Source organism: Tupaia chinensis, unplaced genomic scaffold, assembly GCF_000334495.1.
Source record: "Tupaia chinensis unplaced genomic scaffold, TupChi_1.0 Scaffold000146_1, whole genome shotgun sequence".
Taxonomy (NCBI): domain Eukaryota; kingdom Metazoa; phylum Chordata; class Mammalia; order Scandentia; family Tupaiidae; genus Tupaia; species Tupaia belangeri.
In genome coordinates this window covers 17,379,358-17,397,774 of record NW_006159616.1, presented here as the reverse complement: position 1 = coordinate 17,397,774, position 18,417 = coordinate 17,379,358, and the positions used below count along the sequence as shown (strand labels likewise).

Below are 18,417 nucleotides of genomic sequence, written 5' to 3'. Positions count from 1 at the left end.
CTGGGCACCGTATGTACTTTAGCCTTTCAGCCGTTCCTGTGGCCACAGGAACCACGTGTCCCTGCGGTCTAGCTAGGAGGTCTGTTCTCTCACGTCCTGTGAAGGCAGTACACGTAGAGGGAAGAAAAGAGAACACCCGCCATTTTTTAAAAAGCTTCGTTATCTGCTTGGAGGATAACTGTGTATAATCTTTAGGACAAGGACTGATGTTCCCAGGAATGTGTGCCACGGACAACAGAAAGACCCAAGAGGAGAAGGCAGTTGGAGAAGAAGACTCTGACAGCTATCTGTAGGGCGTGTGGCATTTTCCCATATAGTCCTAGCCTAAGAAATGTGGGCTGGAACCTGGGGAGCGTTCACAGCATTCTGCCCGACAGCGGAAAGACGTTCAGAGATGCCACGGCTCAGGAGGCTGTCCAGGGTGGCATTCACATGGCACTTACAGCAGCTTCTGCCTCCTGCTTCTTCTGCAGAATGTCGGTGGCGGTGCTTTCCCTTTGCTTTTCCAATTCCCTTACGCGAGAAAAACACAAGCCACACATGAGCGCAGTGTTACCCAGCGTTAGTCAACAGGGCCCCTTGTTGGACCTGAGCCCAGCAAACAGTCTGTGTGAATCCAAGTGAATTTCTAGTTCTAGAACTTTAAAAAGTATTTCTAAGATACTCTCAAGCAAATCTGTTAGTCATAGGCCCGTGCAGCTTTCATTTTATCCCGAGGTGGCTCTCCCTCTTCCCCTCCCCAGAGGTATACAGGACACCCACCCACTGTCGGTCTCTTTGGGAAAATGATCTCACTAGCCTTTTGGAATTGCAAAATAACATTTCTGGCAGAAAAACCAGTACTACTTTAGGTCCACAAATAGACTTTCCTGTAGCACAGGGGTCTGGGGTCAGCACACACCAGTCCATCAGAAGACTTGACTAGAACATTCTTTGTTCTAAGCCTCAAGCCCCCTGGGGAACTGGGAGGCTGAACCACAGTAATCCAGTGGCCAGAGGGGCTTGGAGAGTAGACTCATTCCTTCCTCCGAAATTCTCTAAGCTTAATATTTCATCAGATTGTTGTAAAAGGAATAAATCTAAACCACCTCTCACTAAGAACTTAGATTTAAGGTTATGCCCCAGTAGAGTTTCTATATGAAACTACAAAATACATTTCTATGACTTCTAAGACTGTAGTTAACACGTTTCTCATAGAAGAACCCAGAACCCATTCCCTTCAACTTAGTGCCAGGAAAACAAAATGATTAGACTGAGAAAAAGGAAAGCTTTTGGGACCAGCAGTTAGCGTAATGGCTGTGTCACTGAACTTCCACATAGCCGACCACGGTTCGTGTCCCGGACCCGGTGGCTTAAACTCACGCCGGGCGCGTGTGCATGCGTGCCCAAGATCCCGAGAGGAGAATGGAGGAGACGGGATTGCGGCGTGGCCATCCCCCCTGGGGGGTGATTTCTCGCTTTCTGTCTCTCTGTCTCTCTCTGTCTTTCTAGCGAGCGCATGCGCCCTATAGCAAAAAAAGGAAAGCCTTTTATTTCTTGTGGTCACAGGTTAGTGTCTCAATTTTATAAACCAACTCTAGTCCTTTCTGAAAGTAGGAATAATGACTGGCAGGATAAAAGTTAGTCCTACTGCTGCTTATAAATAGTTAACATTTACTACATATTCACCACAGCCCAGACACCAGGCTCAGCACTTTATATCTACAGATTTAATTTTCCTAATAACGTGGGGGCTAGGTTATTGTCTTCATTTTAAAGATGAGAAAACTGAGGTCCAGGGTTGTTTAGTGACACCCCCCAGAACATGTTTTAAACTCACTCACTTCTCTTTTTGAGCCCTGAGGTATGGTTTGATGATCAGACGGTGCATAGCGAAGTAGACCACGAGAGGCCCGACGGTGGCATAGAACACAGCACTGGGAAGAAGCTGATCCGTCAAGTGGATAGGGAAGAAGTAAGTCTGACTGGCTCTGTTTAACCTGGGAAATAAGCAAAAACAAAACACCCACAATGAGGCAGGTCTTCCGGCAAAGGGTGGGGGTGGGTCTCAGCCATGGGGACCTCGCAGATACACAGAGCACTAGGAGAAGGAGCCCAGAACCTGCTCGTTCCATCACTCCTCCTTGCTGGTTCCCTACCCCAAGGTTTAGCTGCTGATCTAATGAGTATGACAGAGAAAGGTCTCACTGTGGGCTGACCTCAAGGGCAAAGCACAGAATGGCTTCATCAGGGCAAATGTCCCCTACCATTTTGTTAGGTCAGAGGCCTCCGGGGTCAGGAAGGGACATTCCTCCAGGTGTCTTGGAGGGAAAGTCACAACTCAGCCCTTCACTGATGTGTGCAAAAGAAGTATGTGAAGATTTCAAAAGTCAACCAACTAAAGAGGTTCTGCTTTCCAGTGGGGAGTAGCTCCTGGACCTAGCACCGCACAGAGCACAGCTGTAAACCCTGGACCACGGATGAAGAGGCTTGAAAGTTCTGGAGAGCGGCTACAGGCAGGCAGATACAAAAGAGGGCTAAAACTCAGAAGAATGGAATAGCAATGACAGGGTTCCTGCCTTCCCCCCCCCCCTCCTTTCTCCTACAACAGCTTTTAGCCTGAGGATAAATCTCAGTATATACCAGATGGGCTAAAAGCTGGGAAGAAATTATTTAGTCATTTTAGATATGAAGAACCAGAGTTGGAGTCTGAAACGATCACAGTAGCTGGGAAGTAGTGGGGTGGTTGGGTCCCCACAAAAGGAAAACTCAGATATTAAAAAGCACCAGTTCTGTGTATGAATGTGGCATGAAACTCTAGCTGGTCCCTCATCTATCAAGTGGTCCAGCTCAGGCTGAATTCTCGTACTGAGAGCTTAGTTGCTGCTACACGTGGTGAGTCAGTTTATAGTAAGAGCTCAACCAACTTAACTACTGTCTAAAATGAGAAAGCAATACTTTTTGGAGAGACCAAACAGAATATAGCTTCTACAATTTATCATTCATAAAACTCAGAATAAAGGGGCCAGCAGTTGGCGTGGTGGTTAAGGGCACTGGACTCCCACATGGCTGACCGTGGTTCAAGTCCCAGATCTGGCGGCTTTCCTTTTTACTTTCTCTCTGTCCTGCTCTGGCCAAATTAAAATAAATTTAAAAATAAAATAAAGTTAAATAATTCTTAAAAAACCCCACAGCTCAGAATAAAACACAACCCACTGTACATGCACATGCTGTACATGAGAAAATGAAAGAAGCCAGTCCCAGCTGACCAGAGGTGGGTATTAGCAGAGAAGGATTTAAAAAATGTATTTACTATAGGGTGTATGCACTCACTCAACAGAGAGAAAGCGAGAAAGCTAAGCATCCCCCAGGGGCATCCTTTCTCCATTCTCTTTTTGTGATTTTGGGAATGTACACACCCGTGTCCAGACTGCTTTCTAAACTGCTGGGTCTGTGACTAAACCACGCAGTCGGCTTTGTGACACCCACCTGCCTCAACCACAAGTCACTGGCTGGCCCAGCAGATAAGGGTTTTTTCCTTGCTGTATGGTGCACACACACACTCGCTGGAGACACAGAGAGGGAGAGAGTGAGAAAGCACACCCCCAGGAGGGGATGGCCACATTAACTGCTCATCAGAAACAATGGGGGACAGAGGAAAACAGTATCTTTAGAATGATGAAAGAAAAAACCTGCTACCCCAAATTCTATAGCCAGTGACAACATCCTTTAAAAACCAAAGCAATTCCAGAACTGACAAAAAACATTCAGGGTCATTGTGGTGACTGGGGCGCTGGACTCCCACATGGCTTTAATCTTGGGTGTGGTGGCTTACTTTCTTCTTTTAAAGAATTATTTTAATTAACTTCATTTATTTGACTAGAGAGTGAGAGAGAGAGAGAGAAAGTGAGAAAGCAAGCTGCCAGGTTCTAGGACTTGAACTGCAGTCAGTCATGTGGGAGTCCAGCACTCTTAACCACCACGCCAACTGCTGGCCCCGGTAGCTTACTTTCTTTCTCACTTTCTCTGTCTCTGGTAAACACACATGCCCTACAGAAATGAAAATAAATACATAAATAAACAAATATAAAAATAAAATGAAGTAAATACTATTTTTTTCTTCTTTTAAGTGGTTTTTGCTATAGGGTGTGTGCGCTCGCTGGAGAGATAAGACAGAGTGACAGAAAGCGAGAAATCACACCTGGGAGGGATGATCACGCTGCAGTTCTTTTCCCTCCATTCTCTTCCTGGGATTTTGGGCACACATACACATGCGGCCAGTGTGAGTTTTAAGCTATTGGGTCTGAGACTAGAACTGCAGTCGACTCCATAGGAGTCCAGCAATATAACCATTATGCCATCTGCTGGTCCCATAAATAATTCTTTTTTTGTTTGTTTGAGAGGTTTTTGCTATAGGGTGCATGTGCTCACCAGAAAGACAGAGACAGAGAGACAGAAAGCGAGAAATCAGCCTCCAGGGGGGGATGCCACGCTGCAATCCCTTCTCCTCCATTCTCCTCTCAGGATCTTGGGCATGCACATACAAGTGCCTGGCGTGAACTTAAGCCATCGGGTCCGGGACTCAAACTGCAGTCGACTACATGAGAGTCCAGTGATGTAGCCATTACGCCATCAGCTGGTCCATCCCATAAATAATTCTTTAAAAAAAAAAATTGAGGGGCCGGCAGGTGGCATGGTGGTTAAGGGCACTGGACTCCACATGGCTGACTGTGGTTCGAATCCTGGACCTGGCAGTTTTCTTTCTCACTTTCCCTCACACTCTCTCTTTCTCACCCTGTCCCTTTCTGATCAAATTAAAAGAACTAACTAAATAAAGTTAAATAAAAATAATTTTAAAATTTTTTTAAAATTTGAAACTGGGGCCACTAGCAGGTGGAGAAGAGGTTAATGTGCTGGACTCCCACACGGCCAACCATAGTTTATGTCTCAGACCTGGTAGTTTGAAAGGTATGCCAAGTGTGTATGGCCATCATCCCTAGGGGGTGATTTCTCACGTCCCTCTTTCTGTTTCTCCTGTCCTATGGTGAATACTTAAAATAAATAAATGAAAACATCCAAAACTGAAAAAAAAAAAAAAAAAGGAGACCAGCAGGTGGTGTGGTGGTTAAGATGCTATATCCCACATGGCCAACCGTAAAGTTTGAATCCTGAACCCAGAAGCTTGAAAAATCATGCCAGGGATCAGCAGAAGGTGTAACAGTTACGTCACTGGACTCCCACATGGCCAACTGTGGTTCAAGACCTGTACCTGGCAGCTTGAAATTCATGTCAGGTTTGTGTGTGGAACGCCCATCTCCCTTGGGTGTGATTTCTTGTTTTCTGTTTTTCTGGGGAGAGCACATGCCCTAATAGCAAAACTTCTCTCTCCAAAAAAAAAAAAAAAAAAAAGAAGAAGAAAGAAAAATCATGCCAGATATGTGTGTATGTGCATGCATGTGCCAAAATTTGAGAGGAGGATGGAGAAGAAGGAATTGTGACATGGCCATCCTTCCTGTGTCTCTAAAGTTAAAAAAAAAAAAGCAAAATATAAAAACTCAACCAACCAACAACAAAAACTTAACAATTTGAATATATGTCAGTAAAAAAGGCAACTAAGTACATGAGAAGATGCTGAACTTCATTACACATTAGGAAAATGCAAGTCAAAACAACATGGGGCCTGCCTGGTGGTTAAGGGAGTTGGAATCCATATGGCCAACCACACCGTTTGAATCCCAGCTTGAAAAACAGACTGGGTATGGGTACACGTGTGCCCCATTTCCCGACGGTAGAGAAATGAAGAAGGGCTTCTGGCGTGACTACAATCCATCGGGAGGTCCTTTCTCTCTCTCCCTGTTCCTTTCTCAAGAGCACATGTGCCCTCTGGCAAAACAAACAAACAAACAAACAAAAACCAAAAACAGGATCCAGTACTGAGTACTGTGGTACAAACAACAGGGCACTGCTGTGTGAAGTTGGGGCTACATGGAAGCCCAGGTTTGGATCCTGAACCACCCTGAACAGGGCAGGTGCGATGGCGATCCTTGCTGGCTGCAGGGCTTGGGGGGAAGATGGCAGAGGGAAGACCCTGTTAGAATACCTATTCCTCCCAGTGAAGAAAATTAAAAAACAAAACCAAGAAAGTTCTCAAATGAATAACCTAGGGTTCAACTTTAAAAAGGTACAAAAAGAACAAAGTGGGGGCTGGCAGGTGGCGTGGTGGTTAAGGATGCTGGACTCCCACAAGGCCGACCGCAGTTTGAGTCCCAGACCTGGTGGCTTTCTTTCTTTCTTTCTTTTTTTGGAGAGATTTTCACTGTAGGGCGCGTGCGCTCGCCAGACAGACAGAGAGAGACATAGAGACAGAAAGCGAGAAATCACCCCCCAGGGGGGATGGTCATGCCGCAATCCCTTCTCCTCCATTCTCCTCTTGGGGATCTTGGGCATGCATGCACATGTGCCTGGCATGAGTTTAAAGCCACCGGGTCTGGGACGCGAACCATGGTCGACTACATGGGAGTCCAGCGACATAGCCATTACGCTAACTGCTGGTTCCCCTTGTGGCTTGCTTTCTTACTTTCTCTCTCTTGCTCTCACTCTTACTCTGTCCCTCTCTGGTCAAATTAAAAAAAAAATGAATAAATAAAGTTAAATAATTCTTAAAGAACAACAAAGTGAAACCAAAATAAGTACAAGAAAGGAAAGAATAAAAATCAGGGGTTTCCTCCCCCAAAAAGTGGATTAATAATTAAAATTTATGACTCATCGATAATATGTTGCTTTTCAAGTCTTTCATTTGATTCTATATAAATAAATACGTAAATGACTTTTTTTTTTAAAAAAGAATTATTTTAATTCAATTTTATTTATTGATTTATTTTATTTTAATTTGACCAGAGCGAGAGAGAGAAAGTGAGAAAGGAAGCCGTCAGATCCAGGACTAAGTGTGGTCAGCCATGTGGGAGTGTCCAGTGCCTTAACCATCATGCCACCTGCTGGTCCCTGTAACTGATTTTTTTAAAAAATTTAATAATTTATTTTATTTTATTTTATTTATTCATTCATTTGTTTTTTAATTTGACCAGAGAGAGACAAAGGGTGAGAGTGAGAGAGAGAAGTGAGAAAGCAAGCCACTAGATTCAGGACTTGAACCCTGGTCGACCATGTGGGAGTGTCCAGCACCTTAACCACTACACCACCTGCTGGTCCCATAACTGACTCTTTTAAAGACTGAAAAAAAAAATCAGGGTGATCTGCAGATGGCATAATAGTTACATTGCTGGACTTTCACGTAGTAGACAACAGTTCAAGTCCCAGACCTGGCAGTCTAAAACTCACACTGGGTGCATGTGCATGTGTGCCCAAAATCCCAAGAAGAGAATGGAGCAGAAGGGATTGTAGCATGTTCATTCCCCCAGGGGGTGATTTCTCCCCTTCTGTCTCTCTGGAGAGCACAGGCAACCTATAACAAAAATCTTTCTCTCTCTCTCTCTCAACCCCCCCCCACCCCCCCCCCCCAAAAACCAGAAATCCATGAAATAGATAAACAGGGACCAGCAATGGAGTAATGGTAAGTTGCTGGACTCCCATATAGTCAACCGCGGTTCAAGTTCCAGACCTGGTGGCTTAAAACTCACGCCAGGCACGTGTGCATGCGTACCCCAAATCCCGAGAGAAGGGATTGCAGCGTGGTCTTCCCCTCTGAGAGGGGGGTAATTTCTTGCTTTCTGTCTCCCTGTCTCTGCAGCGAGTGCACAGACCCTATAGCAAAAATTTCTCCAAAAAAAAAAAAAAAAAAAGAAAACAGATAAACAGTAGAAAATATTAACAAAGGCAAAAGCTAGTTTCTTTGAAAAGGAAGTACTTTAACCAGATTGATTAAGAGGAGTAAGGTGGGGCCGCAGATGGCACAGTAGTTAAGGGCACTGGACTCCCATATGGCTGACCACAGTTCAAGTCCTGGACCTTTTGGTTTGCTTTCTCACTTTCCCTGTCTCTTTCACTCTGTCTCTCTCTGGTCAAGTTTAAACAAACAAACAAACAAATAAAGTTAAAATAATATATATTTTTTTTGGAGAGATTTTCGCTACAGGCCGCATGCGCTTGCCAGAAAGACAGAGAGAGACAGAGAGACAGAAAGTGAGAAATCACCCCTCAGGGGGATGGCCACACCGCAATGCCTTCTCCATTCTCTCGGGATCCTGGGCAGGCACGCACATGTGCCTGGCGTGAGTTTAAGCCACCAGGTCCGAGACTCGAACAGTGGTCAACTACATGGGAGTCCAGCAACATAGCCATTACGCTAACTGCTGGTCCCAAGTTAAAATAATTCTTTAAAAAAAAAAAAAAAGTAAGGAAAAAAGGGCACAATTACCAATGTTAGGGGTGAAAAGAGGGATTACAGATAACTATACGAGTTAAAAAGATAGATAGCTATTATAAGCCATTTTATGCTAATGAATCTGACACACAAAATAGACAAATTCCTTGAAAAACACAAATCTAGCAACACTGACATAAGATGGAACAGATGCGGTCACCCCACATGGCTAACCACACAGCTTGAATCCCCAACCCTGGGAGCTTGAAAAACAAACTGCGCGTGTGTGAATTTGTGCCCCAAATCTCAAAAGGCTGGAGGAACGGAGTAGAAGAGAGTTGGCATGATCATGTCCCATTGGGGAGAGTTCTTTCTCCCTCTCCCTCTTTCCATCTTTGTCACTCTGTTGTGAGTGCACATGACCTCTGGCAAAACAAAAAACAAACAAACAAAACAACAACAAAAAAACTCAGTAAGATGTCAGCAAATTGAGCAAAATTCATGACATGATCAAGTGGAATTTTCTCCAGGAATATAAAGTTGGTTTAGCATTAAAAAACGAATGTGGGGACCAGCAGATGGTATAACAGTTACAAGGCTGGACTCCCACATGGCTGCCTGCAGTTCAAGTGCTGGACCGGTGGCTTGAAACTCATGCCAGGTGCATGTACGTGTGTGACCAAAATCCCAAGAGGAGAATGGACAAGGGACTGAGGCGTGGCCACCCCCTCCCGGGGAGTTATTTCTCACTTCTATTTCTCTGACATCGCATATGCCCTATAGTAAAAATTTGTCTAAAACACAAATATAGAGGAACTATCAAATAAACAGAATACAAAAGCGAAGTTTCTTAAAACTTAGACATCTTCTGGCAAAATTCCCATTTATATATCAACTTAATTTGACAATTTAGCCACATTAACACAGAAAACTTGGCTGCAATGAAAATGTTTCCTTCCAATGAAACAGAGTGGCATTCTTGGGTTCAGAATTCAATTCAGATTATGTCATTTACCACCTGCATAGAAGTGTCAAAATATCGTAACTGAACCACAGAGAACTGTATCTCGCTGATTCACATTGTAATTTGGATTTTAAAAAAGAGGAATCACAGGGCCACCAGGTGGCGTAGTGGTTAAGGCACTGGATTCCCACACAACAACCACGGTTCAAGTCCTGGATCTGGCAGCTTAAAACAGGCTGGGTGTGTGTGCACATGTGTCCAAAATCCCAAGAGGAGAATGGAAGGATGTAGCATGGCCATCATCCCTGAGGGGTTATTCCTTCCTTTCTCTCTGTCTCTCTGGCAAGTGTACATGCCTATAGCAAAAATCTCTCTTTAAAAGAAAAAAAAAGAGGAATCAGGGCCAAGCAGGTGGTGTTGGTTAAGGTGCTGGACTTGCATGTGGCCAACTGCAGTCTGAGTCGCATTTGGTGGCTTGAAACTCACATTGGTGCATGTGTGTACATAGCCAAAATCCTGAGAGGAGAATGAAGGAGAAGGGACTGCAGCATGGCCACCCTCCCTTGGGGATGATTTCTCGTTTTCTGTCTCTCTGGCAAGCACGTGTCCCCTATAGCAAAAATCTCTAAAAAAAAATAAAAATTAAAAAAAAAAAAAGAAGAGGGATCAGAATACAGAAAATCTATCATATTTCTATACAGCTTTTATTAAACCTCAGGTGCTCCTGAATCTCATCTGAGAGGTGCTGTGGCTCTCACTCCCCACTCACTCTCTTGGGGCCTCTAGATCCCAGGCTGTGTCCTAGGCTCCAAAGCACAGTATAAATGGACTAAGGTGAAGAGAGCTTACTTCTGCTGGGAAGGCGTTGGCCTGCCAGATGGAAACTGGTGTGGCAGAAAATATATAGATCAAAAGGAAGGGATGGTCTGGGGAGACAGAGAGGGGTCAGAATTTTATATAAGGCGACAAGGGAAGGTTTCAACATTAAGTGACATTTGAGGAGAGACCTGAGGGAAGTGAAGAAATCAACTACATATTTCTCTGAGGATTGAGGCAGCAAATGCCATGTCAGGAGCAGAAGTAGGCTTGGTGTGTCACAGGAAGAGCTCCGGGGCCAGGATGGCTGGAGTGGGTGAGTGGGAGGTGGGTAGAAGACAGGAGGTCAGGACAGCGAGAGGCTACATCATCGACTCTGCGTTTTGTCCTGAATGGAGGGAGTTACAAGGCTTTTTAATTTTTTTGAAGAGGTTTGTGCTGTAGGGTGTGTGCCGTTGCCAGAAAGAGAGAGACGGAGAGACAGAAAGCGAGAAATCACCCTCCAGGGGGGATGGCCACGCCACAATCCCTTCTCCATTCTTCTCTCGGGATCTTGGGCACACACGCACACACGCCTGGTGTGAGTTTAAGCCACCGGGTCAGGGACTCAAACTGCAGTCGACCCCATGGGAGTCTAGTGACATAGCCACTATGCCAACTGCTGGTCCCAAAGGGAGTTATGAGGATTTAAGCAAAGAGTGACATAACTGCTCTATGACTGACAAGAGTTATTCTGCCTGCATGGAGAAAAGCCCACCGTGCAGGACAGCAGCTGCAGGACACTGCAGGAAGGAAACATGAGGCCACAGCGGCAGGGAGCTGGGACAAACAGGCACCTTCAGGAGACACGTGCAGGGTGGATGTGAGATGATTCTGAGATGGGCTAAGTTTTGGAGTGTGGGGAAAATGTAATCAAGGATAAGGTCAAGGTTTTTGGACAAGGCGAACGGAAGGCTGGAGATCTCATTTATGGAGGTGAGGAAAGACTTCAGACAGAGCAGGTTTTGAAGGATATATGCATGACGGCAGAAGGAGGGGATCTAGAACTCTGCTAGAACTCCGAGATGCTGTTAGATCTCCGAGCAGAGATTTAGGAAGGATACTGGACATACTAGAGAGGGGGTGGGCCAGGCTGAAGCTCATTATGAGGGTCATCATTACAAGAAGGTATTGGAAACCATAAGGCTGGACAGGACCACGTGGGGAAAGATTCTAGACAGAATGACTGTGCCCTGCAGCACTGCTTCCACTGGGAAATCTGGGAGAAAAGGAGCAGCTAGCAGTAAGGGCAAACCAGAGCCCAAGTGTGATGTCCTTAAAGTGCAGGTAGACTGGCAAGAAGCAATGGACACTGAGGCACAAGCTGAAGAGAGAGTAGGCACAGCTGAGGACAAGGAATACCCTCTAGGCCAGCAGGAGGCACGAAGGTGAAGGCACGGGATCCCGTATAGCAGGCTGCACAATCCTGGACCCTGAAGCTTAAAAATCACAATGGTCATATGTGTGCATGCCCAAAATCCTGAGACTAAAAAAAGAAGGGATTACAGTGTGGCCATGCCCCCTGAAGGGTGATTTTTTTTTTTTTTTTTTGGAGAGGTTTTTGCTATAGGGCGCGTGTGCTCGCCAGACAGACAGAGAGACATAGAGACAGAAAGCGAGAAATCACCCCCAAGGGGGGATGGTCATGCCGCAATCCCTTCTCCTCCATTCTCCTCTCAGGATCTTGGGCACACACACACATGTGCCCAGCGTGAGTTTTAAGCCAACGGGTCCGGGACGCGAACCATGGTCGACTACGTGGGAGTCCAGCGACATAGCCATTACGCTAACTGCTGGTTTCCCGTGAAGGGTGATTTCTTCATTTCCCTCTTTGTATTTATCTCTCACGGGCGAGTGCTTGTGCCCTATAGCAAAAACTAAAGTGACTAAAAAGAAACAAACAAAAAGCACAAACAAACAAAAACCTTCTGAGGGACCAGTCGCACGGCATAATGGTTAGAACTAAATTCAACATGGCCAAACGTGGTTTGAATCCTGCTCCTGAAGGCTTGAAAAACATGCTGGGCATATGTGTGTACATGCCCAAAATCCAGATGAGATCGGAGAAACAGAGGAGGGACTGTGGTGTAACCATGCCCCATGGTAGGAGGCAGGGGATGGGGGTGTTTTTTCCCTTTCTTTCTCTCTGGTCAGTGTACATGCCCGAAGCTTTTATTTCTATTGAAGGAAAGGGTCAGATTTTTGCTATATGGTGTGTGCACTCACCGGAGAGACAGAGAGACAGAAAGCGAGAAATGACCCCTGGGGGGATGGCCACACCACAATCCCTTCTCCTCCATTCTCTTGGTATCTTGGTCACACACACGCGCACACACACACACACCCAGCATGAGTTTAAGCTGCTGGTTCAGGGACCTGAACTGCAGTGGACTATGTGGGATTCCAGTGATATAAACATCACACCATCTACTGGTCCCTTCATTAGTTCTTTCTCAGTTAAAAATAAAATAAAGTATCTTAAAGCAGAGGCGATAAATGTAGGTGAAGTCCAGCTGAGTGATGCTGCCAGACATCCCTTGGTCAGAAAGACCCACATTCAACTTACTTGACTTTGAGAGAGACTCCCTGAGGGACGCCCACGCTGACGGCTGCACCCAGGACACTGTGCCTGGAGATCTTCCTCTCAGCCCCGTATTCCACCACGGTCCCAAAGAAGCCTGCCCTGTGGGGAGCAGATCGTGCAGAAGGTGCGGCTTGTCGGTGTCTGGGTCCTGCGTTCACCTCCCCAGGGGCACTCCCCAGAGGCAGGTGCCGTTTAGAACAGGGGCTGGGCCTCCTGCCTCTCCTCCCACCACCCACATTCATGACGAGTGCCCTTCGTGAACAGAACAAAGTGGGGGCACCCACAGGCTAGCTCTTTCATTAGTCTCTGGGCTCCTCAAGGGTCAGGAATGCAGAGTATGAAATTCCCATGGCTTCACAACAAGAGGCTCTCAAGAAACATCACACACACAGGAAGAGTGTTACATGACCAGGCACCTTCCACCCACCAGCTCCACCATGAGGAACCCCGACAGACCCAGTACACTCCCACCAGCCAGGGGACTTACTTGAGGGACCCTTTCACACGTGTCTGATCATCATCCTGGAACTTGTGCTGATAGCTGATCAGTGCGAAGGAGTGAGGGATCCCCAGCTGAGGAGACAGAGGGTCAAGGACATGTGGCTAGAACCCATGACTCTCAGGGGGAAGTCGGGCATCTGCCCTCCTACCAACTGCTGGGGTCCACTGTGACAGGCCTATAGGGCAGTTGCACACGTGTGTGAAAATTTATTAGGAATCAGGATTTACAAACTGGGAGATTTTACTTAAAAACCCAGTTTTCTAGGTTCTCATGAAAATAAACAATTCTGGCAACATTGAATCTGTGTTCCTGGGTGAAAGCTGACGAGTGGCCGTGTCCCAGGGGGTGGCTCCTCACTTCCTACCTAGCCTGTGGCACCTGAGTGAAAAAATCTGCTTTGGGCTTCATTTGCCAAGCAGTGCTCCCACCCTACTCCTGTGAACTCCTCCTAGTTGCTTAGAATAAGCAGGGTGGTATGGTGATTAGGGCACTGGACTCCCACATGGCCGACTGTGGTTCCAGTCCTGGATCTGGCAGCTTGCTTTCTTGCTTTCTTTCTCTCTCTCTCTGGTCAAATTAAAATACAGTTAAATAAAATAATTCTTAAAAAACAAAACAAAAACCTGGGAACCAGCAGTTAGCGTAATGGCTATGTCACTAGACTCCCACGTAGTCGACCGCGGTTTGCGTCCCGGACCTGGTGGCTTAGAACTCACGCCGGGCGCATGTGCGTGCGTGCCCAAGATCCCGAGAGGAGAATGGAGGAGAAGGGATTGCGGCGTGACCATCCCCCCTGGGGGGTTATTTCTCACTTTCTGTCTCTATGTCTTTCTGTCTGTCTGTCTGGCGAGCGCACGCACCCTATACCAAAAACCTCTCCAAAAAAAAAAAGAATCTAGATCAAAAAACAAAACAAAAACCTGAACACAGTTACTCAGGGTGTTTGAGAATAACTATTTTGAACCCTGTGATGGGGCCAGCTGGTGGCATGGTGGTTAAGGCAGCTGGCCTACATGGCCAACTGAGTTGTCTTGAGTCCCATATTTGGCAGCTTGAAAAACACCCTAGGTGCATATGCACGTATGCTCAAAATCCTGAGCGGAAAAATGGAAGAGATATTGTGTCATGCCATCTTCCCTGAGGGTGCTCTCTATTTCTCTCACCCCAGTGAACACATGCACCTTGTAGCATATTTACCATCTGCCCCTCCCCACCCAAAAATAAGCCCTGTGATGCTTCTCACAGATCATTCCTGGGTGTGAGTAGTCAGAGCCTGGCCCAGGGCCCCTACAGGTGCTCAGACTAGAGTAGGTGATCAGGATGCAGGGTGTATGTGGCGCACTGAGGTCTGGGTGGGGACCCGCCTTGGCTCACCTGCAGGGCCACAGTGAAGTGGCTGGTCTTAGTGTCCCGGACGATGCTAGTGTTCATGGCCGACTGGATACCCCATCGCCACTGCAGGTAGCCCACAGTGTTCTTGTCCAGGTTCCGAGCTAGGACAGTGGTAAGGCCAGGCCGGATTCCACGGGACGAAAACTGCAGAGCACAGTTTGTCGTCACAAAGCTGGGGGGACACATAGATAGAGAGGGTCCTGGATGACATCTGCTCTCAGCTGTTCTTTGTCGCTTCCTCTCTGCCAGGCTAAGACCTTACTCTCTGTCCCTTCCATGAATTCCTGCACCAGCTAGCTCCCAACAAGGAAAGGCAGAAGACTGAGCCTCTCCACACAGGGGAGTGGGAGGTAACAGATGGAATCTCCGCACCTCCATCCACTCTTTCTTAACTGTGGCTACAGCCATAGTGGCTTCTGAATGTCTGTGATTGGTACCTGCTGGAAGTCAGAACTGATGGCGGAAGGCATGCATAATCGAATCACCTGGGAAGGTCCCTGGGCAGCAGTTCCCAGGGGTGGTTGAATACTGCCATCACTCAGCTGAGGGCTGGACCTGCCCCAGGTATTCTGACCTCGGGTATTCTGTTGGCTTCAGTTTGGGCTGGAGTGTTCAAAGCCTCCCACATGACTAGAATGTGTGGGTTAGTTTAACCACTTACCCAGAGCACACTCCAGACCAATTAAATTAGACTCTTTGTGTGGGGGCTATGGCATCAGTATACATTTAAAAAACTGCCTGTGTGATTCTGAAGTATATTCACAATTGCAAACTATTGATTGAAGCTATGGGAAAAGCAGGTGCAGTAAAACACTTGCCAAGAAATGCTTCTGAAGATTTGTTTCCAGCCCCATCTTCTGGTTAAAAAGGGGAATTTCATTCCACTAACAAAGGAACTCAAACTACTTCATTCGAGGAACTGAAAGGTTAAGAAACAGCTGGGGGTTTTTGGAACTATTTGTTTATTTATTTATCTATCATTATTTTAATTTGCTATAGGGCATAAGCACTCACCAGAGAGAGACAAAGAGAGAGAGGAGGAAAGTGAGTAAGCAAGCTGCCAGGACTTAAACCGTGGTCTGCCATGTGTGTGAGTCCAGTGCCTTAACTGCCATGCCACCTGTTGGTCCACAGCTAGTTTCTTTTTTTTTTTTTTTTGGGGAGGTTTTCGCTATAGGGCATGGCACTCACCAGCCAGACAGAGAGAAACCACCCCCCAGGAGGGATGGCCACGCTGCAATTCCTTCTCCTCCATTATCCTCTCAGGATTTTGGGCACAGCTAGTTTCTTTAGAATAAACAGTCCAACACTCACTAAACTGTCCAAGTTTAGTTTCTCTCTCTCTGTTCTAAGCTCTGGAGATGATGCCTTTGCTATTAAAATAACAATAAATATTATAACGCTTATCACTCCTTTACCACTTCCAATGCCCTTCCAATAGCTCCCCAAGCCAAATGAATTAATAACAAACTCCTGGGGACCAGCAATTGGTGTAAGGGCTATGTCGCTGGACTCCTATGTAGTCGACCGCAGTTCGAGTCCTGGACCTGGTGGTTTAAACTCATGCTGGGTGCGTGTTCGTGCGTGCACAAGATCCCAAGAGGAGAATGGAGGAGGAGGGATTGTGGCATGGCCATCCCCCCTGGGGGATGATTTCTCGCTTTTTGTCTCTCTTTGGCAAGCGCACATGCCCTATAGCAAAAACCTCTCCACCCCCCAACCCCCCAAAAGAACCAACTCCTGCAGGGCCAACATGCATGGTAGTTGAGGCACTGGACTCCCATAAGGTCTACCATAGTTCAAGTCCCAGACCTGGTGGCTTGCTTCCTTTCTTTATCTCCCTCTCTCTCTTTGGTCAAATCAAAAAATAAAAAAAATAACTTTTTGAATTATTTATTAAACTTTATTTGTTCATGAATAGATCAACAAAGAAAAAAAACCTCATAAGATCACTCTGACACATTAACAATCATTTGATAAAATTTAATACCCATTTATAATAAAAATAAAGCTCTTGGGAAATGAGGAATGGGAGAAAACTTTCTCAACTTGATAAGAGAGAGCTACAAAAAAAAAAAAAAAAAAAAGCAACTCCTGGGCCAGCAAGTGGTCTAGGGGTCAAGGCACTGGACTCCCACATGGCCAACAGTGGTTCGAGTCCTGGATCTGGCAGCTTGAAACTCACATTTACGTGTGTGCCCCAAATCCTGAGAGAATGGAGGAGAAGGGATTGTGGCAGTGCCATCCCCCCCGGGGTGACTTCTCACTTTCTCTTTCTCTCTCTCCAGCAACCACATGAGGCCTATAGCGAAAAAGTCTCTCTCAAACAAACAAAAAGAACCAACTCCTTACACTCCATAGGACCCCCATTCAACAATTTCTCTCATCTCTCTCATACTGACTAAAGCCATGCTGGAGAATGCTCTAGTTTTCTACTATAGCCACTCCAGGGTCCAAGGAGCAAGAAGGAAGGAGAACATGAGAAAGTCATCCCTAGAATTTCAAAGGAAAGTTACAGAATGAAATATAAAATAATCAAAATATAAAGGATGAACTCCCAGTTTTATGAAAGAGATTTAGTCTTACAGAGAGATACACACTCTGGTAGGGAGACAGACAAGGCAGACATGGGGCTAGGAGATGGAGAACATGCCCCGAGCTGCAGGTCATCCTTGGACCTGACTCCACAGGCAAACTTCTTTTGTTCACATTACTTAATTAATTTTATTAACCATTATTATTTTTTAATTTGCTGTAGGGCATGTATGCTCACCAGAGAGAGAGAGAGAAAACAAGCCAACAGGTCTGGGACTTGAACCATGGTTGGTCTTGTGGGAGTCTAGTGATTTAACCGCCATGCCACTTGCTGTCCACATCCCCCCTTTTAATTTTTTTTTTTTTTCCACCAAAGGGGATGTGCACTCCCAGAGAGAGATAGACAAAGACAGTGTGAAGGAAGGTTAGAAATCATTCCTACCCCTGGGGCAATCCTCTCCTCCATTCTCCTCCTGGGGTGCTCAGCATGATTTTTTTTTTCTTTTTTTCGGAGAGGTTTTTGCTATAGGGTATGTGACCTCGCCAGAAAGAGAGAGAGACAGAGAGACAGAAAGCGAGAAATCACCCCCAAGAGGGGTGATCACGCTGCAATCCCTTCTCCTCTATTCTCCTCCAGGGATCTTGGGCACGCATGCACACATGCCTGGTGTAAGTTTAAGCCACCGGATCCGGGACTTGAACCGTGGTCGACTACATGGGAGTCCAGCGACATAGCCATTACACCAACTGCTGCTCCCGCTCACTGTGATTTTCAAGCCACCTGGTGGAGGACTCGAACTGTGGACAGCTATGTGGGGGTTCAGTGCCTTAACCACTATGCTACCTGCTGACCCCACACAAGCAAATTTTTTTCATTGTAGTGTGGACTCACAAATGACTTGGCCCAAGGATCAGGGAGACCCAAATAGCAGATATAACTAGTTTTGTCACTGTACATAAATAAATTGCCAGCTCTGTTTATAAACCATTCCTTATTTATAAATCTGCATCATCAAATCACTCTGATAAACTCTGGGTACTATAATAAAAATTCTATTTCAAAACCTTTAAAGCTGATGACCATAGGATCAGTAGATGGTGTAATGGTTACATCTCTGGACTCTCACATGGTCAACCATGGTTCAAATCCCAGACCTGGAGGCTTAAAACTCATGCTGGGTGTGTGTGCTTGTGTATGTCCAAAATCCTGAGAAGAGGATGGAGGAAAGGGATTGAGGCGTGGCCATCCTCTCTAGGGGATATTTTCTCGCTTCCTATCTCCCTGT

At 46.1% G+C, this 18,417-nt stretch overlaps 1 protein-coding gene across 3 annotated transcripts in view; it reads right to left on the bottom strand.

The window, feature by feature from the left end:
* Nucleotides 1-18,417, bottom strand: part of DNAJC11 (DnaJ heat shock protein family (Hsp40) member C11) — a 107,489-nt gene that overhangs the window by 4,645 nt on the left and 84,427 nt on the right. For all 3 annotated transcript variants that reach the window (XM_006145389.3, XM_006145390.3, XM_006145391.2), the window contains 5 exons: nt 14,579-14,768; nt 13,190-13,275; nt 12,685-12,801; nt 1,824-1,979; nt 444-513 (listed from right to left, as the gene is read on the bottom strand). In XM_006145389.3, coding sequence (XP_006145451.1) covers nt 444-513; nt 1,824-1,979; nt 12,685-12,801; nt 13,190-13,275; nt 14,579-14,768 — 619 coding nt within the window. The remainder of the gene's footprint in view (nt 1-443; nt 514-1,823; nt 1,980-12,684; nt 12,802-13,189; nt 13,276-14,578; nt 14,769-18,417) is intronic.